The sequence below is a fragment of the Onychostruthus taczanowskii genome, unplaced genomic scaffold (genome assembly GCF_017590055.1).
Source record: "Onychostruthus taczanowskii isolate IOZ18803 unplaced genomic scaffold, ASM1759005v1 scaffold60, whole genome shotgun sequence".
Classification (NCBI taxonomy): Eukaryota; Metazoa; Chordata; class Aves; order Passeriformes; family Passeridae; genus Onychostruthus; species Onychostruthus taczanowskii.
In genome coordinates, this window is record NW_024503680.1 from 21,016 (window position 1) to 47,832 (window position 26,817).

At 46.9% G+C, this 26,817-nt stretch overlaps 1 protein-coding gene across 1 annotated transcript; it reads left to right on the forward strand.

Moving 5' to 3' along the window:
• The first annotated feature begins 2,105 nt into the window (after positions 1–2,105).
• On the forward strand, positions 2,106–26,511 carry AHCY (adenosylhomocysteinase). Its single transcript, XM_041419302.1, has 10 exons — positions 2,106–2,197; positions 3,822–4,012; positions 6,693–6,768; positions 8,505–8,657; positions 13,229–13,341; positions 15,985–16,192; positions 16,980–17,067; positions 17,932–18,049; positions 22,325–22,519; positions 25,531–26,511. The coding sequence occupies exons 1-10, from the start codon at positions 2,170–2,172 to the stop codon at positions 25,660–25,662; spliced, it is 1,302 nt and encodes a 433-aa protein (XP_041275236.1). The 5' UTR covers positions 2,106–2,169; the 3' UTR covers positions 25,663–26,511.
• The last annotated feature ends 306 nt before the right edge of the window (positions 26,512–26,817 follow it).

Sequence of the window (26,817 nt, forward strand, 5' to 3'; positions counted from 1 at the left end):
TGGCCAAAGGCCTTGCTGAACACTCTGTCCCCATCCTTCCCCAGGGCCCCCCAAGTCCTGCTTGGCCACAGTGAGGCCTCCCCTGGGCCTTCTCTTCTCCCATCTGAGCAGCCCCAACTCTCTCAGCCTTTCCTCAGAGCAGAGGGGTTCCAGCCCCTGCAGCATCTCTGGGCCCTCCTCTGCACTCCCTCCAATAGCTCCAAGGTGCTTCCCATGCTCAGGACCCCAGAGCTGGGGCAGGGATGAGCCCAGGAGGGGCTGCAGCTTCATGAGCACCAGCAGGGAATTTTGTGTTATCCCTGGAGAGGAACTAAGCACACTTGGATGATGAGGGATAAAACTAAAGGAATGAAGCTTGCACTTCAGGCTTACGTTTCTGTAAATCAACCTTTTTGTTGTGGTGAACTCTCCGTGTGTGGAGACACAAGGCTTGACTCCATTTCAGAAGGCTGATTTATTATGTTAAATATTATATTAAAATGCTACATTAAAACTATACTAAAAGAACAGAGAGATCAGAAGGCTACAACAAGAACAGAATAGAATAGAATAACAAAAAACCTGTGACTGCTCACAGCCTTGGCACAGGTGGCTGTCATTGGTCATCAATGGAAAACAATCCACATGGACCAATCACGCATGCACCTGTTGCATTCCACAGCAGCAGATAGTAATTGTTTACATTTCTCTCCTGAGGCTCCTCAGCTTCTCAGGAGGGGAAAAATCCCAGCAAAGGATTTTTCATAATATCATGGCTACACCTTTTGATTTACAGAACTCCTTTGTATGGTATCAGGTGTGCCAGTGCACCTGCAGTACTCTGAGTATTATACAAAAATCGTGCCATTTCCACGTATACTGATTGTCCAGGCGTTCTACTGGGATTTCTGTGGTCTGTTCACTGTAGGACAGTCACTAAAGATCAGTTGCTGCCTACCTATTACCCTCATAATTACCCTCCCAGGGTGGACTGGGAACTGGGGTCTCAGGATAAACTCTGCACTGAGATCTATTTCAAACTTTTCAAAAGAATTCAATGAGAATTTCTGTGTAATTATAAGGAGATCCTCACTCTTGTGTATTTCACAGGTTAAAGGAGACCTGTATAAAGTGTGGCTGGAAAGTTCATTCCAGTTCATGACTGAGGCTTACGAAAAACGTGTTTCAGATGTTAGAACAGAAGCAGATGTGTGCATGGCCCACAGGCAAGGCCAAAGCAGGGCTGTGCCTCTTGCGCGCAGCAGGCATTGGCTGTGCCTGGGGGCCGGCAGCCCTGCCCAGCACCTGGCAGAGGGCTGCAGGCTGTGGAGGGGAACTGCCTGCAGCCAAGTCCAAGGTCCAAGGTGATAGAGCTGCTCACACCTTGGCTCCAGCTCTGTCTGGAATCTCACCAGTTGTATCATGCCTATTGCTTTGGGGCCTGCTGCAGTGAGGGGTCTGTGTGCCCCAGGGTAGTACCTCACACTGAACAAGGGATCCTCTTTGGGAAGTGTGACAGGGAATGTCTATGTGGTGAGGCCTGGTACTGGGAATCAGGGCTGTCCCTGGCACTGCCCTAGGACCTGCTGTGACTGCATGTGGCTCTGGGTTACAGGATCCCAGAATGGGTGAGGCTGGAAGGGACCAAAGTGGGGCTTCTGGTCCCACATGCTGGGTCAAACAGAGCCATCCCACAGCATGGATCTGGAATATTTCCAGTGAAGGAGACTCCACAGCCTCTCTAGCAATCTGTTCCAGTGAGTGGTCACTTGCAAAATAAAGAAGTTCTTCCTCATGTTCAGGTGGAACTTCCTTCAGCTTCTGCCCATTGCCTCTTATCCCATCGCTGGGCCCCACGGAGCAGAGCCTGGTCCATGCTCTGAGCCATCCCTGCAGATACACCAGCTCCTGTGCTGGCACCGGTAACGGTGGGTGCAGCGGCCGCCAGAGTCTACTCGGGCACGGGGCTGCAGCTGCGGCAGAGGCCGTACCAGAGCGCAGGTTCTGCGAACAACCCAGCCCCGCGGACTCCATGCCCTCGCTGCTCGCAGAGGAGGCGGGCCCGCGGCCGGCTCGGCCCAGCGCCCAAGCGCAACCCGGCCCCGCCTCACGCAAGCGGCACCGCCTCTACTTAAAGCGCGCCTGGAGCCGCTGCTTCCTCCTCCTGCGCGCCGGCCACGCAGCTCCGCCATGTCGGACCGACTGCCCTACAAAGTGGGTGAGTGCGAGCCCTGGGCCGGCTCCGCTGTGCTCGGCACCTTCCCCGGGCCGGGGCGAGCGCGGTGCGGGAAGCGCGGCCTCGGCGGCTGCGGCACCACACTAGATGCGGCCGCGGGGGGGAGGGCGGCGGGTCCTGCCCGCGGCGAAGCCGGGCCTGAGCCCCCTGTGCGCTGGGGGGGCCACCGCGGGGGAAGGGGGCTCGGGGGCAAAGAGCCGCTGGCTTCCCACTCGCGGTTGTGCCGTTCTCCCGGCCCGGCTGCCCCGTCCCTCCCCCGCCGCTCTGAGCCCTTGGCGGGAATAGGCTTAGGTCTGAAGGTGAAAGTATTTCCTATCCTGGGACCTTTGACTCATGTGCCCTGAAGGTTTTGCCTTCGGGTATTTCTGTAGACCTGAAGCTTCACAAAGAACCCCAGTTTTTATGAAGAGTTGCGTGTTCCTTGGAGGCTTCATTCAGAGTACATTAGTGTGTAAGGCTCAGATTCTAGAGACTCTGGACCTAAAATACTGCAGGATATTTTTAAAGCAGCCCTGGTAAAGCTACCAAGCCCGTAACAGGGGTAAGATTAAACCTCCTCCTCTTGATATATTTGTTTCTATGGTCCTTTCCTTGCCTGTTTGCAGGCAGATTTCAGTGCCAGTGGTGTACAGCCTGTGCTCCAGTCAGCTCTAGCACGTGCAATAGCTTCAGTGGCCCCAGGCTTCGTTCTGCAGGAAAATGCAATTAGCGTGTCTGTATTAAACCCAGCAATCTGACTCTTGAGTTCTGGTGTTCCCCAGTGCTCTAAACAATCTGTGTTCACAAGGTAGGTGACAAAAAAAGCATCTGATTATGGTCTAAATGGAGTGGTGAACTTCTGAAATCTCTCAAAGAATCTCAAACCAAGTAAAAAGGACACTCTGTGTTGGCTGGTGCTGCAGAGCTGATGCAGCTGGGCATTACCTGCTTGACCCTTGTGTTTTTAAGGCTGGGGTTGGACATCCATGGTGAACACAGTAAGCCTGTCAGAAATCTCTCCTGCTCATTTTTTGCTGGACTTTTCTGCTGTAGATACTTTTTACAAAAGTAGAAGTAGACTGGTAACTAAGATAATTACAGTCACTTAAAATAATTTTTGTGGATCCAAGGGGAAAGGACCTGCAGCTTTGCTGTTAGGAGGGGGGAGCTAAGCGGGGTTCAGCTCCTGATGCACTCTTATTGAACATTCTCAGTGTGGGAAGCCACTGCCCTACAGTCAGCCTCTCCCCACATGCAGGTCAATACTGTGGAAGTCAGTCCCTATAGGAAATTTTGGACTCTTGGGGATAGTCTATAAAAAGTGCTTAAGGCTGTGGCTTACTGAATTCATGGACCTCAGGATGTATGTGCACTAGATCACAGTTGATTTATACCCTCTTGCAGTAGCATGCTTGTTTTTTAGAGGGCTGTTAGGTTTGGTCTAATCTTGTGTACCATAGCAAAGAACAAGGAAGTAACTGGAATAGGTTCTGGTTTTTCTGCAACTCTGTCTCCCAGCTGTTGCTGGGTGTTCAGCTGTTGCAGCCAGTGCCTACCCACAAGTGTGTGATCAGATACCAAGGTCTCAGCTATTCAAACTCTGACACCTGTCCTGCTTCTCTTGCAGCTGACATCAGCCTTGCAGACTGGGGTCGCAAGGCCATTGAGATTGCGGAGAATGAGATGCCAGGGCTGATGAAGATGAGGGAGATGTACTCTGCATCCAAGCCCCTGAAAGGCGCCCGCATCGCTGGCTGCCTCCACATGACTGTGCAGACAGCAGTGCTCATAGAGACCCTCATTGTGCTGGGGGCTGAGGTAACGTGGCTCTGAGTTTCTCCCTCAGCTCTTGGGTAACGCTCTGCCAGGTCACTGCTCCTGCTTATGTAACACCTTACAGAATCCTGGCAAATGTCTGTGCTTTTTGGATGAGGCTGCAATCTCCACATGTACGGATTGTCTTCTCTCCTCGAGCAAGAAACTTGTTGCTTGCCCTTAGCCCCTCTGGGGTGTGGGGGGTGTGTGTTTTCTGTGGACAAGCTGCAGCTTTGAGTGCCTGTTGTGCCCTGGGCAGTGCCCACAGCTCCTCCCACGCAGCCATGCTGTGCTTGGGCTTGCAGTGATTTGGCTGCTCATGCTGCAGCTCTAGGGACTGCCTCCAGCACAGATTAGCCTGTGTTAAGAACCCCACACTGCCCTGGTAAAGTCAGCAAAATCTAATGAAGTTTACTGAGAGCTCATGCTGGCCTTTCAGCTGTGCAGGAAAAGAGCAGGGATGCACTGTGGCTCAGCGACCGAGGGCTGGGATCTCCACTGAATTTTTTGTGTGACTACGGACCAGTTATTCTCATCCATATTAAACTCTGAGATACTTAGAAGGCATTTACTGCCTTGTGTCCCATGCCTGACTTGCTGAATGAAGTCCAGACTTCACAGCTGAGTGTTTGCTGTACAGGGCATGAGAAGAGCCAGGTATCTGAGCACAATCTGCATTGCTTGTGTGCTGAGCAGGGAGCTGACTGGAATTTTGATGGATTGTTACGTATGTATATGATCTGAAGTTCCTTTGTCCTGCAGTTTGGCTGCTCAGAGGTGCCCTATGTGGGATCCCTCTCTGGGAACAGTTAAGAATTGAGAAGTGTCATGCTGATTGAAAGGTGCTGGGAGAAGGAGGAGTTTCCTCCATAGCAGTGAAGGTGTTTCCTCAAAAAGAGGAGGAGGTAGGTATGGACACTTTGCCAGGTCAGCCTGGGCAAGGTACATGCTGCTGTGCAGGTGTTTCCCAGCCTGTTCAGAGCTGTCCTGTGGTTGTAAATGGTGCAGTGCTGAAGGAGAGCCTTGATGTGGAGGTACAGTCCTGGCTTTGTTCCGGCTGCCCCATGTGGAACTCCTGTGCCTCCACAGGATTTAAAAGGAAGCAGTAGCCATTGAAATTTGGGAAAGCTCCTTGCTGCTCCTGGTAGTTGCTGCATCCCAGTATGGCTGGCCGAGGAGGCAGTTGTGTGCTTAGTTAAACATTGCCAAGCTGCTTTAAGCTGAGCATAACCCCAGATCAGTGTTATATGGGATTTATCCAAGTCACTCAGGGAGGTGCCTGCAGAGACTTGTTTTCTCTTAGATGTGGTTGTACTTTTAAAGGCTTGTGTTGCTGTGTTAACTCCTTGTCCTGATGCCTGTGGATTAGTTTAGGCTTTGATTTGAGTTTGGATTCAACCCTAGTTCACCTGTTCTGTCAGAACTTTGGTGCCAGGGAGGGAGGAATGAAACTGATAAAATCATATCCCATGTAATGAGGATATAGGTCACTGCAGCGTAATGACCTTGGTGTCCATTTTTTGGCTGGGTTAATAAGGATAGAATAAATACTCTGTGCCTCAAAATTTGTAACAAAAAATAATCCTTTCCATAACCAGTGGTGTAAATACTAGGGTCTGAGTCCATCAAGTGTTCCAGTTATTCTAGGCTCTATGTCACTACCACAAGTCTGTATCAAGTCTGAAGTGTAAACAGTATATAGGTATTCTGTATACTTTGAATGTCATGACACCTCCTGATGTCACTCACCTCTGCTGGTATGGGGGGAGCTTGCAAAAACCCAGGTGAGGAGGTGCAGCTTTAGGTTATGGATTCTGTTTTCCTGTGCTCCTTCCAGGTGTGTTTTCATGACAAGTGCTTCCTACTCCATCCTTTACTTCAAAATGTCACTTTTTGATCAGGTGGGATGAGTATCTGAAAACAGGCTGAATGATTGTGCCTTATTGTGATCTCTACTCAAGCTCTGTAACCAGTGAACATGCAAATAGCTGCCAGTCTGCCCTGTGGGGAGCAGAGGGTATGTGGCTCTGGGATGTGGTGCTGTGAGCTGCAGTAGGTGTGCAGATCCTTTTCAGTGCAACTCAGCAACATGCTGTTGCTTTTCTAGGTGCCTGAGCCTAGTTATGAAATCTGAGGAAAACACTTAGCTCAGCTGGAAAAGCTTCCATGACTGGAACACAGAGTGGGAGGTGGGTGAGCATAATCTTAGAGAATGCCTGGATTGAGTGTAATGTTTCAGCTGCATTTCTGACTCTAGTGAGTGCCAGCAGGTGTGTTGCTGCATGTCCATAACCTCAGTGGACTCTTACTAAAGGGGTGTTCTGAAAATCTGACCTTTTTTCACCAAAACTTCCCAAACCCACCCTGTGGGCATCCTATGCCTGTTGGGCACCCCTGAAGATCCTGGAGCATGCTCTGGCTGTCTGGGAGAAGTGCTTGTGAGCAAGGAGATGACTGAATATATGGCACAACTAAAGCTCATTCACATTCTCTCCATGTGACATTATTTTCCCTGACTTAGTCAGACACCCAGTTCTCACCTTATCTTTGTAGAGCTACTGAAAGAGGCAGGAATCTGCACTAGTTTCTTTCTGTTCTTGTTCCCTTTTTAAAGTCCTGTGTTTGATAGAGTCTCTGATATCTCAGAACTTTGTTCAGCAAACAAAACTTGTTTGTTTTCCAGGTACAATGGTCAAGCTGCAACATTTTCTCCACTCAGGACCATGCTGCAGCTGCTATTGCAAAAGCTGGTATCCCTGGTAAGTTTTCCATGTTCTGGCTTGGCTGAGTTGGGCTGTACTGCCTGTTCCTCCTAAACCAAACTGTACACATCAAGATCTGAGCAAGCTTGAGGATAAAAACAGCCCATCAGAAGCAGTGGTTTTTACAAACCAGGACATATGATTTAGGCTGTGTTGCATCAGCCTGTGCACAGGTCTCCCCGCAGAGGCTGCTGTTGGGCTCTGTTAGATCCCATTAAGATGGTAGAATGGGCTGGGTAATGAAATGGAGTGGTGTGTAGGTGTGTGCAGCTGGATGTGTTTGGTGCTTTCCAGCAAGCTCTGTGCTAAACAGGGATTGGGAAAGGTAAGGGAACTGCCATGTGCCCTGTCACAGTGGCAGGGTCAATACCCAAGATATTTTTAGGCTTGAATTAGCCCAGATGTGTTCCTGCCTAATATCCCTTTGGTGCTGTATCAGGATGCTGCTGTCTTGTTACTGTTAGGTTCCAATAAGGAGCAATTTCTCATGGATCAGTATAAATACCTGAAGCTGTCTGCTGTGTAACTCAGCTGAAGGAAATGTAATCCTCAGTGCTGGGGACTGAGCCCAGCTGTTGGCAGAGGCTAAATTTGGTTTCTGGCAGTCTGCTTTGGGAGGGATCTCTCATTTCTATTATAATTAATTATCACCACAGGTCTTTCCCTAACTGTGGCACATTCTATGGCAACAAAGCGATCCCTTCATCAGCTCCTTTGGCACTGCCAGCTTCAGGCATTGCCTCTGGTGTGGAATGTCAGAGGGCCATATGGGATTCTTTAGACATTGGGTTGTCTTCCTCACTGCTTTCAACACCCAAAGCTCAACTGAAGAACCATTTACAGGTTGAGTGTTTGTCAAAGTGTGTGACCATTGCCCTTTGTCCTTATTTTTGGAACTTGCTCTTTTTGTTAATATTATGCCTCACATACTGAATTTATGAGACCCTGGAGGAATTTGGCTTCAATATGAGATCCTGACACACATGGCTTCAGAATAGGCAATTGCGTGATTGGTTCTTCACGGCTCAAGCAGTTTTCTGTGTAAACAATGAAAACAACAATTTAGCCAAATGTTGGGGTGTGTAAATAATGTGCCCAATACGTGTTTGAGTGGCTGATTACTTCTGAGGATTGAGTATAACATGAAGACAGTAGAGACGCCTGGAAAGAAAAATCCTAGTGGATGCAACATACCAGTGGTGGCAGCCTGTTGCTGGGGCTGTACGACATAGAAATACACCCTGATTAGAGCAGATGAGACACCTCAGCTTGGATATTAGTGCTGGGCTAGAGACTAGAATTTAAACTCAGAGTTGGTGAAGAGTTTATATTCTGCTGCTTAGCTCATGCTGAAGTCTGATCCCTCTTTTCTGCTGCACTAGAAAATGCTGTGGTTGTGTTTTCATTTATCTCTATCATTATGTCCAGTGGCTATTTCTAACAAATGGGGTGCTGTGGATGTGAGTCTGCTTTAGTTTACTTTGCCTTCTTTTTAATATGGAAGAAGAATAAGGAGAACAATGAAGTCTCAAAATTTTGACCATGTTTGTGACCTGGAACAGTGATTATTCTGAGGTCTGTTTTTCAGTGCAAATGTCCTTGCTGGCCTGCAGGCACAGATAATCATCTGTCTGTCAGCTGCTACTGGGAGCTGCTGATGAAATCTTCCTTTGGCTGCTTCCCTACGTGCTGAGTAAGAAACTGGCTGATGGTTTCTGTTTGTTCCCGTGCAGTGTTTGCCTGGAAAGGGGAGACAGATGAGGAATACTTGTGGTGCATCGAGCAGACCCTGTACTTCAAGGATGGGCAGCCCCTCAACATGATTCTGGATGATGGTGGAGATCTTACCAACCTAGTTCATACCAAATACCCACAGCTGCTGAAAGGTGACTTGTGTTTTGTTTTGGCAGGCACAGTTCTGCCTGGGAGGCTGTTTGGGTGGCGAGTGTGTAAAAAGGGATGGGGGAAGAGGGACAGGCATGTACAAACAGGCTGTGAAAATTCCTTACAGTTCAAGACCAGAATCTTTTACCTGCAGGAGCTGTTTCCACCTCTGCTCTGTAGCTGCAATGACCTGTCCTAGCCATACTTTACTGTGCCCATTACCTAAGAATGGGCTAACTAATTAACCACTAGTTAGTTCTGCTGTCATGCCAAAAGCTTCCTGGAAGAGGGCTGTGTTCTAGAACTGCTCAATGTCTGTTTGCAATTAGCAATTTTACATTAATGCATTTCTTACCCATCATCTTAGTGCTGTTCTGAATGAAGTCATCATCACCTGTAGCCTTCTGTGGAAAATTAACAGTTTTCTACCTTAAATACTCTTTCACTTTGTCAGTGAAGATGCTGATGAAGTCAGGAACTCTTGCTTTGATTTGCCTTCAGTGCAAGTTAGTAAAACTGATCAGTGTAGTGTTGCTAGCATGTGTTTATGTGAAAGATTTATGTGGAGGGAATTTGACAGGACCAGGCTGATCTGTGCCTGGTGAGTATGACAGACTCCCCTTAGCTCTGCCAGTGCCCATCAGCTGTGCTGCAGCAAGACGTGTGCCCAGGATTGTTAAGGGGCACGTTTGATCTGAGATGTGAAGGAAATTGGGCGATACAGTGGGTGTGTTGGTGCTTTTGTAGAGGGGAGGTTGCTGTAGAAGCCTGCTGGATCAGCTCTCCTCTGACCGCTGCTCTGCTGTAGTAAGAAGATAGGAAAAAATGTGAAGGTGGCAGGCTGTGAATAGGGCTGTTTGTGGGGAGTTTGGGTCTCTGCCCTTCATCCATGTGCTGCTGCATGTAGGGGCACCAGGAAGAGGGAAACTTTCTCTGTGACAAGCCTCACTTTGTCCTTCATCCTCAGCCTGATGTCACTCATAATCCAACACTCAACATCTTTGTGTTATTTAAACTGTGATGAAAGGTTTTCATTGGTCTTTGCTCAGCCTCTCTTCCATCAAAGGTCTGGTGCTTCCTCGGTTGCCTCTTTGTGACATGCATGACCTCTTGCTTTTCCCATGTTTGATGCCCAGGAATACAATTGGTCATCCCTCTCTGTCTTCCTGGTATTGCCAGAGGCCAAAGAAAGCATTTCCCATGTTCATTCTCTGTTTTGCAGGGTTGTTTCCCTACCATGTACACCTTGATTGGTGTCTGTTTCCAGAGGTACTTGAGCTGAGCTCCTTTCATACTTTCAGCCCTCCTGTTGTACTTCTTTCTCCTCTCCAGCCCTTTTCACCCTCTTGCCAGATTTGTGCTCCTGGTGGAGAAGGGACCAGTATTATATAGTGCAGTAGGACAATGGGTCTTGAACTGTCTCATATTTTGACATACATGTGTAGCCTGCTTCTGGCAAAAAAACATCCCTGTCTGTGTTTGCTTCCTAAATTCATAGAAATTACTCTTCTTCTGGGGTTTTAGAAAGTCTAGGGAGGATGCAGTGTGCCAGTGTTTCCCTTCCCAAAATGTGTGGCTGTCTGCATTGGCTGTAATTGAAAAGCTTCTTGCAGCAGTTGGGTGAACTAAGACTGATCCTTGTAGAGGATGACAAACTTGATCTGTTTTACCTTCCAGTCCACTGCTCCTTGGAAATGGAAAAACTTCCAGAATGGGACTCACGGAGTAAAGTCTTATCTCCTTAATCTGAGATCTGTGCTTAGCCTTTTGCTGCAAAGTCTGTTTAAATGAAGAAGTGTAGCATCCAATTTTGGTATCTTCTAGCTAACAGAGGCTAATATATCCTAACAGCTTCTGTGGAAATCTGACATCTGTGGAGGTGGAATGAGAGTGACCTTGGCAGTATGCACAGTGTGTGGATTGTGAACATGGGAGACATTTTGGCATGAGGCAGCTGAAAATGCCATTTGCCATTTAAGGGCTGCGTAAGTTTTCTGGTCTAATTTCAGAGGGAATTGTCTTCCATGCCTCAGCTGCTTGTAATTTACATAGTTCAGTCCAAGTGTGCAGCTAACAGTTGAAAGTAGTATTCCTTCAACTAGGAGATGAGTTAAATGTGTATGTGGAGCTGCTCAGTAAGCTTCCTCTCTCCTGAAGTGTGCTTGCAGTTAGAGGGCAGAGTGGCCTTTGTACTGTTGGCTTATTCCATTAAGCCAAAAGCCCTTAATACCAAGATAAATAAAGGAAGAAAGTGGGGAAACGAGAACTGACCAATGGGGAAAGTCATCTGTGCAAAAGACCTGTGTGGGGAAGACTGTCTTGTTTGTGATTCATTGATCAGACTTGCTCATTGCTCAGGTGACAAATACAGGTCTGAGCATTTAGCAGTTGTGTCAGTTTCATTCAAACTTGTCCTTGGTGCAGGCCCTTCTCTGCTCTCCAGTCAGTCAGGCATTAACCATGAGTAGTGTAGGCAGCACTTGGGGCAGCTGCAGAGTGGTTTAGACCAGCTGTGAATGGCACCTGGGGCAGGGCTGGTGTTCCTTCAGGGAGGGGAAGCTGTTGGTGTACAGAATGTGAGGTCTGCTTAGTGCTGTGGAAAGACAATCTGCTAAGCTCAAGACTCTCACCTGGAGAGCCTTTGAAGGATGGGAAGTCTGTCTCTTGTTTGCCAGATACACAAGAAGAGAGAGGGCAGGTTTGAACTGGAGGTTCCTGCTGTGACCTCCAAAAGCTTTTCTTCAAGGAGATGACTGTCCGTGATCCAGGCAATTGTTGTGGAAACTGATGCTTTTGGGAGACTGTCTACAGATCCTCCATTTCTCGGTGTGCAAGACTACATTGTGAACTTTAAACTCTTCCTTCTCCTCTAAGCAAGCCCGAAATATGCCAAAGCCTGAATGCATTCCCTCAGCAGGTGACCATCAGGGGAGTGGGGCTGTCGAGGGCTCTGTGGTGAGATAGAAGTGGTGGGGGTCAGTCAGCCTAATCACAGGATGATTTGGGTTGGGAGGGACCTTTTAAAGGGTATCTAAAGTCCAACCTGCCTGCAATGGGCAGGACATCTTCAACTCGGGTTGCTCAGGGGTTGAACATTCCCAGGGATGGGACCTAGAGCACTTCTCAGGGCAGCCTATTCCACCCTCATTGAAAAAAAAAAAAGGTACCTTATATCTAGTCTGAATCATCCTCTTTCAATTTAAAACCATTCCACCTTGTCCTATTGCAACAGGACACAGTTGCTAAACAGTGTGTCCACATCTTGTAAGCCCACCTAAAGTATTAAAAAGCTGCAGTGAGCTCTCTGGAGCCTTCTCCAGTTAATCAGCCTTTTCCCTTCTAGTACTGTTGGTCTCATTTCCTTCATGTGCTACAGAGTGGTCTGGGGAGCAACGGGGAGGTCTCACGGCTCAGTCTCAGGCTCCACTGGGGTGTCAGAATTCTGTTGTGAAAACCATGTTGAATTGCTCAGTTTCCTGCCTGGGCTTGGACCAGCTCACAGCTGGATTTTTTGAGGAGTGAGGATGGATTTGGACCAGACTTGGCATCTGTGAGTGAGCAGTACCCTGGAGCCAGGAGGACCAGTTGTGTCATGGGTGGCATCACCAGTTGGTCAAGGGAAGGGATTGGCCTGCCCTGCTGTGGGCTTGGCAGCCTCACCTTGAATATTCTGTGATTTTGGTCACCACAATATAACACGAATGTTAAACTATTAGAGAGTGTCCAAAGGTGGGACACAATGATGAAAGACCTTGAGGGGAAGCCATATAAGGAGTAGCTGAGGTGTTCAGCTGAAGGAGACTGAGGTGAGAGCTCATTGCAGTTACAACTTCGTTGTGAGGGGAAGAGGAAAACAATGATATCTTCTGTGACCAGCGACAGGATTTCAGGGAACAGCTGGCACTGCCCAGGCTCCCCAGTGAATGGGCACGGCCCCGAGGCTGCCAGAGCTCCAGGAGCGCTGGGACAGCGCTGCCAGGGGTGCCCAGGGTGGGGTTGTTGGGGTGTCTGTGCCGGGCTGGGGCTGGGCTGGTGATCCTGGGGGTCCCTCCCAGTCCAGGACATTCTGTGCGTCCGTGCGGGCTGCGCTGAGGGGCGCCCCGGGCTGCCAGCAGAGGGCGCTGCGGCGCCGCGGAGCGCGGCCGGGCCGGGCCGGTGCTAAGGCCGATCCTGTCTCCGCTCCCGCCGGGCCTCGATCCGATCCTGTCTCCGCTCCCGCCGGGCCTCGATCCGATCCTGTCTCCGCTCCCGCCGGGCCCCGATCCGATCCTGTCTCCGCTCCCGCCGGGCCCCGATCCTGTTTCCCCGGGTAAACCAACCCTGAGGGGCTGCAGCAAAGCACCCGCCTGCCTTCCCCGGGATCCGGGCGGGCACAGCACCGGCAGGTGCGGAGGTGTGTGGCTCTGAAGTACTTCTTCTGGTGTTTCTGCAGTTTGAGGGTTTTCAACCCTTCCCTGCTCTCTGCCAAGGGATTGTTTAACCTAAGCCTCTGGGGGATGCTCCCAGCAGCTGGATGGCCTGATTTGAACAGTGCTGACTCCAACTAAGGTGAATAATTTGACTCTTCCCACAGGAATTAGAGGTATTTCAGAAGAGACAACCACTGGGGTTCACAACCTGTACAAGATGAAGGCCAATGGGACCCTGAAAGTGCCAGCTATCAATGTGAATGACTCTGTCACCAAGGTAGTACAGACAGAGCCCTTCTGCAGTGTTCTGCTTTCTGACCAGCTTGGTGTTGGGATGTTGTCATTGTTGTAAAAGTATTCCTTCTCTTGCTGAGCGTCTCCTGATCTGGTTCTGAAAAGATTTCCACCATATCCTAAAAGCGAGCCCTTGATTCGTTGTAAATGCCCTGTTGGCAGGACATCAAGAGGCTTTTTGTATGGACTTTTTGTAAGGACATCCATTCTTCTGCTGTTTTATAATGTGAACACACTTTTGGAGATGACTCCTGGGCACAGTCAGTACCTGTGGCAAGGAGGCTGTCCTTACTCTGAGTAGCTTAAAGCTGCCAGGTAGGTGTCAGATACCAGCTGGAAAAGAGAGTGTGACCTCCTTGAGCTTGTGCTGGTAAAGGTTGGGTGGTCAGCCTGTGGCTGATCTCTGTGAGCAGCAGATGCAAAAGAAGAGAGCAGGAGGGAGATATCTATTCCTTGCTTAGCTTTAGTATTGCTTTCAAGATAAACCCTGGTGAATTGAGAATGAAGTGGAATGGTTTTTAAAGGGTGGTGGTGCTTTTTGGCTGCAGATGAATTATAGTGGGAATTAAAAGTGTACTAAAGGTTTATGCATCTTGATGTTTTTTAAATCTAGTTACTGACTCTATTTCAAGTTCTCATACAGACATTATCCTGTTGGGTTGGCAGTTCTCATGTTTGGCCTGCCTTCTCTGCAGTTTGCTGTCTTCTTTCTGCTCACTAAGATGCACCTGACACTTCATAGGTAGTGGGCTGGAATCCAGTTAATGTTGAAAGAAGTTCTTCACATCCTTTTCACCCAGATTTGTACCGCTTGCATAATAATTATTAATACTTTTTAGTAGACTTGGAAATTCAGATGTTTCTAACAAAGCCTCTTGAGGGGATTTGGGATTCTAATGCCAAGCAAGTGCTTGTTTTCAAGTACTCTTTGGTATTTATACAGTACAAGACTTGTACTAACCACAATTACAGATCTCTGGGAAAATGTGCAACTGAGCTGACAAATTCTGCTCTCCCAGTTTGATATTTCCAGTTGGTGCCAGGTTCCTGTGCTAACATTTGGAGAGAGAAGGCAGGCACAGCAGCCAGCTCTGTTCTTCCCCTCTGCCACTCAGATGTGTTTTGGGTGGGGCAGATGTCTGCATCCAACACTCTGCTCTCTTACCTGCATGGGAATGTGCAGACACCTGGAAGGCTTCGACTGCAGTTGGGGGATTTGGTGATGAGGAATCAAATCTGACCATGCTGTTTTCCTCCTGCTGCAAGGAAAATCTGCAGGACTAGGAAAGAGGGATACCAACTGGCACTAGCTCTAGAATTTGAAGGATTGGTAACACAATTTTCTGATATATTTATGGCAGCTATGTATCTGGTAATGGTTATAGGCACTGAGTCAGGAACTTCTGGATCTGAGGTGTAATTTGTTAGACTTTGGCCAGTTTCTGCCATGGGCAGTTTATCCCATTTCTGTTCATACTTATAAGAACTACAGGTGTTGTGGGTGTGCCTTCCACTAGACCAGATTGCTGCCTCTGGGAATTTAATCTTAGGATTGCATATAGCAGACAGTGGTGTGTTAAGTAAAAGCGAGAAGAATTGGTGCCCTAAGGCTGTAGAAAGCCAGGACAGGCTTTGAGACGAGAATTTTGCCGTGAATGGAGATTTTTTAGTATTGCTTCTTTGGGAAGCACAGCACAACAGTAGTAGCTAGCTTCTTTAAAAATTCTTGGTCTCTGTAACTTCCCAAATAATCAAATCTGTTTGTACAGCCCCTCCTCCTGGTCAAAACAAAAGGCTCCAGAAGAAGAAGGAGCCTTACAAAAATCAGCACAACAAGCTGTGTTTGAGTTTAGGAAGGTGTTCAAGGGGTGAGGTAGTACTTGATGTCTGACCTAGCTGGACACTTTTAATTGGAGGGTCTGGCTGTTAATGTCAGTGTTACAGAAGGAGGATGTTGTGTGATGGGGCATTAGGAGATGAAATCCAGGGGGTCCTGGTTGCAGTGGCCATTATTGTGAATGGCTGCTTGCTGAATTTTTCCAAGTGTGAACAATAGTGAGTGACAGTGTTAAGGTAACCTGACAGTGTTAGAGTAATTCTTCATGGGGAAAGACGTAATTTGGATCTTCTGGGGGTGCAAGAACCAGTTGCTCCTGGTTGGTGTGGACAGCTTGCTGCTCTGCAGGCTGGATGTGTCTTGCAGAGATAAGATGATATGCTGCTGGTCTGTTTTGCCTTCCTGTGGCACTTGATTCAGTTCATTGTCTGATAAACAGCGGCAGGGAACTGGTGAACAGCTGGCTTAGGAGCTCAGACCTACATTGGTGTGAAAGACACTCAGGTTACCTCTAACAAGTTTTTAGCCAGTCCAAGCCCTTGTCAGTTGATACAGTGTATTTATGAAATGCTTCTTACCATGTTGAAGCCTGTGTCTGATATACTTCCGTAGATTGAAACTGGGTAAATAAAAACTTCAAACCAGAGTGTCTGCTTCCTGTCCCTCATGGTTATAAAAGTATTTAAGTGACTCTCACAGTACTTGCACATAAGTCCATTTGCTTTCTTGAAGGAAATTTCATTTGAGTGGCTTTCATTTGTTCTGAAACTGCTCTGTTTTTTTCCTCAGAGCAAGTTTGATAACCTTTATGGCTGCAGAGAGTCCCTCATCGATGGCATCAAGCGTGCCACAGATGTCATGATTGCTGGGAAGGTGGCAGTGGTGGCAGGATATGGGGATGTGGGCAAGGGCTGTGCCCAGGCGCTGCGGAGCTTCGGAGCCAGAGTCATCATCACAGAAATTGATCCCATCAACGCGCTCCAGGCAGCCATGGAAGGTGGGAGCTGAGCAGAGCAGGAACTGGGGCATCTGACAAGGTCTGCATGTCAGTGTAGAGCAGTAAATGAGAGCTGGCCAAGAGACTCAGTGGATTTCAGCCATGTCCCTGCTGAGGTACAGCTGAATCCAGTTTAACTGTGGAATTCTTTCCTTGCAGTTAGGGAAAGAGTTTGTTACTAGAGGCCTTGAATGTGTGTTTAGAAGACCATTGGGGGGGGGTGGGGGGGTGGGATTGTCTGAGGAATTGTCTTAGAGTTGTGCAGTTCTAATCTCCAGTGTGGGATAAGGCTTGACTGGAATTAAAACATTAAAAAACACCCTCGATGGGTTTTTTTGAAGAGCAGTGCCATGCTCTGTCTTCTCTGTCTGTCTGCTGAGCTCAGGGCATGCTCTGGAGCTGTTCTCCTCTGTGGGTGCCTCATGTAACTGTGCCTCTTGGTACCAGTTCATCCCATTTCTGTTTATACCTGCCAAGAACTTCAGGTGTTGTGGCAACACTTTTTTTGCAAATTTGACCCCCTGAATCCAGTCTTGAGAGCTGTGCCAGACTGCACAGATTGAATGCACAGATCCACCGATTTGGAAAGTGTGAGGGATGGATGGTTTTTGTGCCATGTTGGTGTTTAGCAAGACCACTATCCCACTACCTTGCATCATGTCTAGGCCAGATGTGGGCAGAAACATTTGACTCATTCTTTCTCTGTGCTTTTCTACTTCTAGTATTGTGTCCCACTTGTTAATAAATGTTGGTAGTTGTGTAGAGAAGTAACATTTTCTCTTTTCAGGTTATGAAGTTACAACCATGGAGGAGGCCTGCAAAGAGGGCAACATCTTTGTCACCACCACTGGCTGCACTGACATTGTGCAGGGCAGGTATGGCGAAGACACTTGCTTTAGTGAAAGCATATCTGTACAGTTAGATTTCTTCTTTAAAATACAATTATAACCTGTCAGCAGTGTGGTTAGGCTTAGCACACAGTCTGACTTCTGGATATCAGAATTTAGCATGAATTTAGTGAGAAATTAAGTCTTTGGTCAGTTTGGTTGGATGTTGCCACATTGCACTTGTTCCTGGCTTATGTAATGTAATGATGGAGAAACAGAAGATGCAGAGGTGTAGATTGACTTCTGGAGAATGAAGGCATCGGGGCTGAATTCTGTGTTAGGCCAGACAAATGTGAACAGGAGAGGAAGCAGGTAAAGGTTGAAAATGATTCCATCTGTGGGTGCGTATCAGCAGCTGAAACCAGCTTGTTCTCAGTGTACTGCCCTGCAGTGTTTGGTTACTACTTCTTAGATCTCAGTTTATAGCCCCAGCTCCACACAAACTCCTTCCTTTCTTTGCCATGATGACTGTACATGTTATAATGCAAGATCAGATTAGGTGGGAGGAGATGTAAAACTGCTGGGAACTTCAAAGTCATGAAAATTGTTTTTTCTGTGTAAGAAGGAGAATAACTGCAGGTATTTGTTTTGACCAATCAAACAAAAGGCTATTACTTTCCATAGTGGGGAAATACTTTCTCTCCAGTAAGTTTTTATATCTTTGGGAAATGTTCTTCCCTAGAAGCTTGAAAGTCTTTTCCAGTAGACTTGCCATGCCTGGAGGGGTTACCAGCCCCCACACACCTTGTGAGAGTCAATGCAGTTACTGAGCTGGGCACTTGTCAGGGCTGTGGATCTGCTGAGGGAGAAAACTGTGGATTAACTTTTGATACAACTTTTTTTCTTTTTCAGGCACTTTGAACAGATGAAGGATGATGCCATAGTGTGTAATATTGGCCATTTTGATGTGGAGGTTGATGCCAAGTGGCTGAATGACAATGCAGTGGAGGCAGTGAATATCAAACCTCAGGTGAGGCAACCATTCCACAGACTCTCCTGCTGGAAAAAAAACGGTAGCTACTCAGTGTCCATTTCTAGAGAGTATTTCTCTTCAGGTTCTTTGGTGTTTCCAGCTTTGTTGGAAGCCACTGTTGCTCTGGTCAGAATGCAGATTCTGCTAACCTGAGACGAGCTGCACATGATAGTCTTGGGCTGGCATTGTTTCCAGCCAGTGCCCAAGGCCCTCTTGGTGATCTCTGGGGAGAGGTGCCTGGTATGTGTACATCTTTCTCCATGTGTTCCCACTTCCTTGAGAGACAGGAGCCTACTCTTAGTGCTGGTTGTAGAGACAATTAATTGCATCAAGTCCATTCAGCTTTGATGTTTAGGGCATGGGCAGGGGGTATGCAAATGTACTTGTTTCGATAGCCCTGAGCTGAAAACAATGCCATAGCTCAGCTTCTAAAAGCAAGGTAGATGAGCAATACAGAGCAGACCATTAGACACTCTATAAAACTTTAAGAGCAGAGCCCATAGATTGCCTGGTGCTTGACCTGAATCTCCTCTTGTGGAGCTTGTGGAGCTCATGTAGCTCATGAGCTTGTTTGCTCATGTACTGCTCTGCAGCAGAACAGTCATGGTCCTAAGGGAATCTCAATGGAATGACTTTGGGGATTCTGTCAGAGTTTGAAAAAACTCACACCTCTTTGTCTTCCAAGTGTGGTGTGTTTTTTTAATCTACTCTGAAATTGAAGACTTGGGAAAGCCTGCTTGGTGCTCTGCCAAACTTGGGTTTCTCTTCCAGGCTTGGTCGCTTCATTTTAGAAACCTGCGTGGGCAGACCAGGCAGGATGTTTTACCCTTGCTCAGCTTGCATGCCTGCCATGTATTTGCTTTAAGCTATGGTTGTAGCTCCACGAGGAAAATCAGAATCTGAAAATTTCAGCTTTTCAGCTGTGTGTCTTAAAGCAGAGAAACAAAACTGAACCAGATCAAAACTGTTTTGTCACGCCAGCATTGAGTGAGAACCATAAAGCAAACCAAGCTTTATCTGACTTGGTGAGGGACTTCTGGTTACCTTTTGAAGAGGGAGTGTCCTTGCTAATAGCTGGATTTTGGGATAGGTTTTGTACTTGTTAATAACACCATGCTCAAATGTACTTCTCAAATCTCTATCTGCCCTTCCAATTTTCATAACTCCCCTGTGGCTTATTGGCCACCTACATCAAAGTCTTACTAAGCACTTGGGAAAGGTATGTTGGGTCATTTTGCATGGCCTTAACCAGGTCTGGAGTTACACCCTCAAGTTCTCACTGTGTTCAGGTTTGTTCTCACCTATGGCCTTAGTGGAGCTGACTGCTCAGCAGCTCTTCTCCTAGAGGAGCCCACAGGTACCTGCCTGCTTTCCGCTAGCTCATGTTGTTTTAAAACTAAACCTTGGACTGATTGAAGAATAAACACTTTTTTTTTTTTTTGAAGATTTCATTGGATGTTAATATGGCACCATACAAACTCCCAGCACAGAGGTAGTAAAACCCTTTTTAAATGCTTTGCTTTGAGGTACCAGTCTGGCATTGATGACAGAATGCACTAAGTACAGTGTGGTCCCAGGTATGAAAATTGTAACAAGTTTCTGGTTTAAAAAAAACCTAAAATTACCTTTTGAAAAGGATGGAATTTGGGTCAGGGTTGTCCGTATGGATTAATGCTGAAGAAATCTAACTTTCTAAATATTCAGATTTTTAATAAAACTTGGCAGCTTCTTTTCTGTGTCCTGAACCAGAGAGGAGAACATAGTACAAAAGCAAAAATTCCTGACTTTCTATGAGGAACATCTCTCTTGATGAGAGGATTAATGCCAGGGCTGAGGGTGGTTAACTTCAGCTGGAGGTACAAAGTAACTGGGACTGTGTCCAGTTTCAATACCAGTGCTGGGCTGATTTAAGAGATCTTTAATACTTTAAGAAGAAAAACATCTTACTGTGCCATTGTGACTGATGTGTTGCTTTCAGAGGACAGGTAAGGAGGAAATAGGCTTAATTACTGAAAAGCTGGCAGGTTGGTTTGGCTCTGGGTTTGCACTGCAGCCCTGCTCATGCAGTGTCTTGAGTATCAGAGACTGACCTGCAGCACAAACTCAACTCGAGAGGGCAAGGAAAGGTCAATGTCAATGAACTTTGACTTGTAAGTTATTCCCATATAATGTGAAGGGAGGTGCAAAGCAGCCAGAAAGTCCAGAGCCATGTAAATTCCAATGGGAAGAAGGAGGAGGCATTTGTCTAAGTGTGGGGAAGAGCTTATTGCTTGGGTAAATTGAATTCTACTTCTGGAGCAATTTACTGAGTTTACAAATCAGCCTGTTTTGTCTGCCTGTATATGAGATGTGTTTCCACGGTACTGACTTAAGCCTCTGCTGGTACCACTACTATTTTGTATTTATTTCTGTGCATTAATTTTACATTTTCTTTGTTCCCCTGTGCATTGAATGACTCCTGTTAGCACAGGTTGCTGAAGGTGTGGGGTTCTATGCACAAGCCAGCAGCTGTCCAGGGGCAAGTTGTATGGATATTATGTGAGGATATAAGATTTTGACACCTAAATCACCCAATTCAGACTTCAAAACTGAAATGCTACTTTAACTGCTCAACTATCTTTCAGTAGTTCAGTCTGTAAATGCAGTCTTTGTTATAAGTAATACTGTAGCTGTTTTCAGGATTTTTCATGTTCTGCTTCCCATCTGGTTCCTTCTTTTGTTACTTCCTCCCATAATCTCGTGATGACCCATATGGTGTTTTTTAGGTGGACTGAGCACTGTCACTGCTGGTCCACAATGGAGGATTGGCATCCAAAATAACAACTGCAGCTGCTCAGGGGGGATCATTCTTATCCCACCTGCTGAGCGCTTTTGGGCAGGAGAAATTAAGGCTGATTTAGGGCTGCTCTTTGAGGTGGTTACTGCCTGCATGTGTTGTGCTGAAATCATAATAATCTGTCATGTGAACCTGAGAAGCAGAAAATGGTGCTGTGATTGAAGCATTGCTGGGGCAGGCAGGTGGAGGCACACACCTCCACCTGCCTGAAGGTAAAATACCTGTTACAGAAAATATGGTTTGTATTGGTTTGCTCTTGGCATCTCTGCTGAAGCCCTGCACAAGGATGTTTTTTCAGAAGAGGGTATTGTTACAATTACAGCTTCATCACACTTAGCTTTTAACTTACAGGCTAAAGCTTTAAGAACAAAATTGAAAATTGTGTTTTACTTAAATAACTTTTAGTTTCTGAAGTTTAAATACAGCGGTGAGGAAGGACCCTTTTAAGTCTGTCACAGTTGCTCTGCTGTGCTAGCAGAAGATAAATGGCCTGAAGCATTAGGCTTTGTCAAAGTTGGTTGCTGATTATGTTTTAATTATTTCCAAAGTGCTCTACTCCCAAATGCTTGGTATGAAGTAAGCAATAAATACCAGTCAATACTGAATATTTTTGTGACTCATGGGCCATGTTGGTGTTTCATTATTGCTCCTCTAGGGTGAAGGCAAGGCAGAGAGGAGCTAAGGAGAGGTGAAAAGGAGAAGCAGATTTTAGTTTAACATTGCAGGAGTCCAGTCTGGCCCAAGCACCATTTGGGGCACATGCTAAATGACATTATCTGCCGAGTTGTGTGGGACAGTGGCATTGCCTGTCTCCTGAGTTGTGTGGGACTCTCACAGCTGGGGCCCTATCTCCTTAGCCCATCTGAGCCTGGATTCTGTGTGCAGTTCTGCTGTCCCTAGGGTGGACTGGGAAGGATCATGCCTGTGGTCCTCCAAGAGCAAAGCAGGGTACACCAGGAGCCAGGACAGCTGTTTATTGTATGTACTTGCCTTGCAGAGGTGGGAACAGTTCCAGGGGACCTTCAGCAGGCTGAGGGCTCCAGCTGTTCCCTGTGTTAGATGCCAAGGCTCTGGACTGCTGCATGCAGAGGTGTTCCCTCTTCCCTGTCACCACACACCAGTTGTGACCAGTGGGTGTGGATGAACTGGGGTTTACTGCTAGCAGCACATTCCCATCACAGCTGGCTGGGACTACACTGGTGTGTGGAAAAGCCAGGAGACTTGGAGAGCTGGTTGAATGAATTGGAGAGCTGGTGAAGTATGAAGCAGGTGCCAAGATGCGTGTGCTGTGAAGGCCCAGGGTTGCTGCAGGCTTTGCAACCACCGGGGATGGAGAGAGGGGTGTCTCTGTTATACCTGTGTTGCTGAGGGGGCAGGGAGGCCCCCCAAGCCCCCAGATTTGCCCCGTGGCTGACGTAGCCCTGCTGCTCCCACAGGTGGATCGCTACACCCTGCGCAACAGCCGCCACATCATCCTGCTGGCCGAGGGCCGCCTGGTCAACCTGGGCTGTGCCATGGGCCACCCCAGCTTCGTCATGAGCAACTCCTTCACCAACCAGGTCCTGGCACAGATAGAGCTCTGGACCCACAGTGACAGATACGCCGTGGGGGTCCACTTCCTGCCAAAGAAGGTGAGTGACAGTCACACAGCAGTGCTGGTGGGGAAGGCAACTTCAGGTGTGGCTTTTTTGGTGCTTGAACTCATTTCCCTGCTGAGGGTTTTTGTTGCAAAGTGGTTCTGTCCTTCAGAGGATGTTTGGCTTTGGATGTGCTGAGTGTGAATGGGCTGTTCTTTTGTGATCAGAACTGTGACAGAACATCCAGGCACTTCTTGACTTCTCTGAGGGGCTGGGAAGCCCTGTGCTGCCTCAGCACCTCAGTTGGAGAGCTTCTCCCAGACAGCTTGTTCCTTCTACAAACGTGTCCAGCAGCAAAGTGTAGTGGGCAGAGTTGAAGCTGGAGTGGAACTGAATCCCTTTTACTGTGGTTGATAGAGTCCTGATCCCGTTTGCACCTGAGAGAGCTTATCACAATCTGGTCCTAATAACTTCACGAAATGTTAATGACATATTTCCTCAGATCTCCCTTTAAACTTATCTCTGCATTCTTTGTTCTTGGAAAAGTCTGGATCATGTCACAGCTTGCATATTCATTTTAGAAAACTAACATGGTTTTAATTTTCCAAAACAAGCCTGAGAATTTGAGATGGTTCATGGAAAAAGATGCTGGAGTAAAATCCTACTGCTTTTGGAGCACAACCAGGTGTGAGAGTAAACGTGAAAATACTTTCCATTTGGAAAGTAGAATGTGAATGTTTGGGCTTACTGATGAGGTGTTTCCTGAAGAACTTCAGTTTACAAACTCATTAGTTAAGGATCAAGCAAAGCATACCAGAAATGCAGTGTAGGAGTGGATCAGCAAACTGCCACAATTTTGTCTTCAAAGGAACAGTCTTATTGACAGTTCTATTGAAAATAGATCCCAATGTTGCTGATAAAATGTGACTTCATCCTCTCACTGAATAACAATTTTTAGTAAGCATATTTGAACTGGAAATACATAAAAATGAGAAGTAATGCCCAGAGCAGTTAAATAAGAATTTGCCTGTTAGGGGAGCATTTGGTAGTGATCTCCTTAGGTTCATCCACTGTGACAAAACACTTTTGACCCTCTGTGCCTCACAGAGGGCTTTATTCAAAGAATAAAGCAGTCTCCTTGTCAGAACCAACAAAAGAGCTTTCTGTGATAATTTTCTGGGTTAATGCCTTTCCTTGTTCTGTGCAATTGCTTTGAGGTCTAAATGCAAGACTTAATAATTACCAAGTACCTTACACTGCAGTTTCTTTGACTGCAAGACTATTGCTTTGGCCATTACAAATGTGCACACATTTCTGCAACATGTGTTCCTGGAAATCCAGGAAAACTCTTGTCTCTGTGTTCTTGGCACCAAATCTGTCCTGCTTAGCTTTGATTTTAAGGTGAGAATGTCTGCTTACCTTTGTCTAAATTTGTGTGTCTCTGTGTCTTAAGTCTTAAAGTCCCCAAGTTGAAGCAGCTGTGAAACAATTGATCCCTGCTGCTGCTTGAAAACCTCATCTGGGAATTGTCAGGGACTCAGTTCCTTTTCAAGTGGGTGGAATCTGTCTTAAATTCACTGGAAATACACATGTGAGAGCTTCACACCTCAGTCTAATCAACCAGATGAGAATACAATTTCTGACCCCCCTTTTTTTTGTTTCATGGCATCCTGACAGGATGTAGTAGGCTTAAATACTTGTTTCCCTTCTAAACATGGACCTTTCCCTTAGGTTTTCTTTCTTTCACAGTTTACCTGACTCTTTGGTGGATTTCATGGTTCACTGCCACCATTTCAACCATTCCCCCTTAGATTTCTGATTTTGTCCTGTCACCTTTGGCTGTACTGGTTCCCAAGAGGCAGGTCCACAGTGGTCACTGTGAGCAGGCTGAGTTGCAGTGAATTACCCTCTGTGCAGATGGAGCTTTTTACCTGGTTCGTGGCATGGCATTACTTCAGAGTAGTGGCTTTGTTACCACAGGCCCTTGGAGGGGGAAATCCAGGAGTAGTTTTTGAATCATTTGGGTCCTGCTGGTTCACAAGCTGCAGGTTTGGCTCTTGATTGTTTTGTTCATCTACTGCCCTTTGGTTATATTGCAGCCTTTCATGTCTACTTAACTACTATGAGGGAAATATTGTTGGTCTTCTCTGTGCTGCTGGGATTTAGTCTTACCTTGTATCTGTTCCCTCTGCAGTGAATGCCTGGTTTTTGCAGGAGTTAAGATAGTCAGACTTGTCCTTGATCCCTGCATGTGCTGTCCTTTCTACCTCTGAATATCCCCTGTGGCTGTACATCCCCCTCTGAAACAGCAGCTTGGTCAGTATCCTCCTGTTTGTTTTCTGACTCTCCTTGACCTGGAGCACTTAACTGCCTTCTAACTTCATAAATTTTTCAGTTTCTTGAGTTTACACATCTGCCTGACACCTCTGGGATAGAGAAATTTTATCAGGACACACTTTCTGTGTGTCCTACAGCCCACCTCGGTTTTAGTCTTCATGAAGACAGTGCCAGTGGATACAAGTAGTCTTGCTGTACTGGAGATTCTGGAATTAATTATTCCAGAATCATTATCATTGTTCATGTGCCCCTAAGATGGAATATCTGGAGAGGGCAGGAATTTTTTTCCAGTGTTAGGACTTGCATAATATCGTAGGATGACAGTGTAGTATGTCCAGGTATCTTTGTAGTGGAAGCTGGGGCTTTATCATTTTACCAAACTGGATATTCTTTTATCTGAGGAGTTTGATCTTTGTTCTTTGCTTGCTGGATGGATGTGAATACTTGCTGGATGGATGTGAATATGTAAATCTGGTTGAAACGGGTTTGACTATATGAAATTTTGTCTCAATTAACCTGACTCCCTCAGAAGCACAAGACTCTTCCATGTGAGTGCAGGTCTGTGCTCACACAAGTGAGGGATGTTGGCAGGAAATAAGCTGTGTCAGTGTAAGTCTCTGTTGTTGCTGCTGTTGATTTCCACATATTCATTTCTCCCTCTGGACTCTGACTTCCTGAACTAATAGAACTCTGTTCTAATGTTCTTATCTCATTGTTTTGTTTGCCAGCTGGATGAAGCTGTGGCTGCTGCTCATCTGGACAAGCTGGGTGTGAAGCTGACGAAGCTGAGTGACAAACAGGCCAAATACCTGGGCTTGTCCAGAGATGGGCCCTTCAAGCCAGACCACTACAGATACTGAACAGGTGGCACTACCCAAAAACCAAAGTGCAGGGATACAACCTTCCAAAGCTCTTGTGTGTGCTGGGCTTCTGAGGACAAGCCTTTTGCCATTTTCCTCTCAGTGCTGCACAACCCCTCCCCTTACCAGGGAGCTTTCAGGGCCCTGTCAGTGGATGAGGATCACTTGACTCCTGGAATTAGAATTGGTTACTTAGCTAATGTCACAGTGAAAAGGATCCTGTGCACCTTTTGTTGGTTTATAATGCTCTAGTAAGGGGAGCAGGACAGAAGGTGGCTAAATGAGAATATGGACTCTTGCCACACAAGTGGCTGACAGCTTTGAACAGGCTCACCATGAGGTGGGGAACGGTTTCTGCAGGGAGATGCTCTTGCCATGCCCTGCTCCAATCAGGTGAATGCCAGTAGGAGACTGGCAGTGTCAGGCCCTCTCCACAACAGTGCCCTGGTAAAATGCATATTGTGAAACTGGAGGAAATAGGGAGGATATGGGTTGCTTGCTCTCCTCACTATAAAAGCAACTCTGCCTCCTGTTCAGAGATTAGAGCTGGAGCTTTTTCCTGGGTTAATTTACTCCATCAGTTTTGGTCAGAACCAAGACCATTTTGTGCTTCTGCCATACCAGCTTGAGGAGAGGTGAGGCAAGAGACTTGTAGCAGCGTTCAAGAGTGTTGTGAGCAGCTGAGGAGCCACTGAGGTTATCATTTGGTTTAGGGGCCTTGTTCAGTCCTCTGCAGACACCAGCAGCACACTGCTACCCCCAACTTGATTTCTCTGACTTGTCATGTCTGCTGTATCATGTTTGTCACTGACTTCAAGTGCTTTTATTAAAGATCTGACTGTGGCCTGACTTGTTTTGTGCAGTGAGATGTTTTGGGGTTTGCCATGGGTTTGTTTACCATTGTGTGATCTTTAAGCTACTGAAAATATTTGATGTATCCACATGGGGTATCCTGAAGGCAAAAGCCCTTGCTGTGGCTGCTCTGCATCTTGTGCTGGGAAAAGCTGCTTCAAAGGAAATATTTGAAGGGCTGAATCTTACAGGATGGTCACTCTGCCCATACAGAATTAGCTCCATATGCCATGGAAACTTTCTTGCCACTATCCTCTTCAGTCCAGCATTGCACTGCGGACCACCTCTTGTTTCTGGATGTGA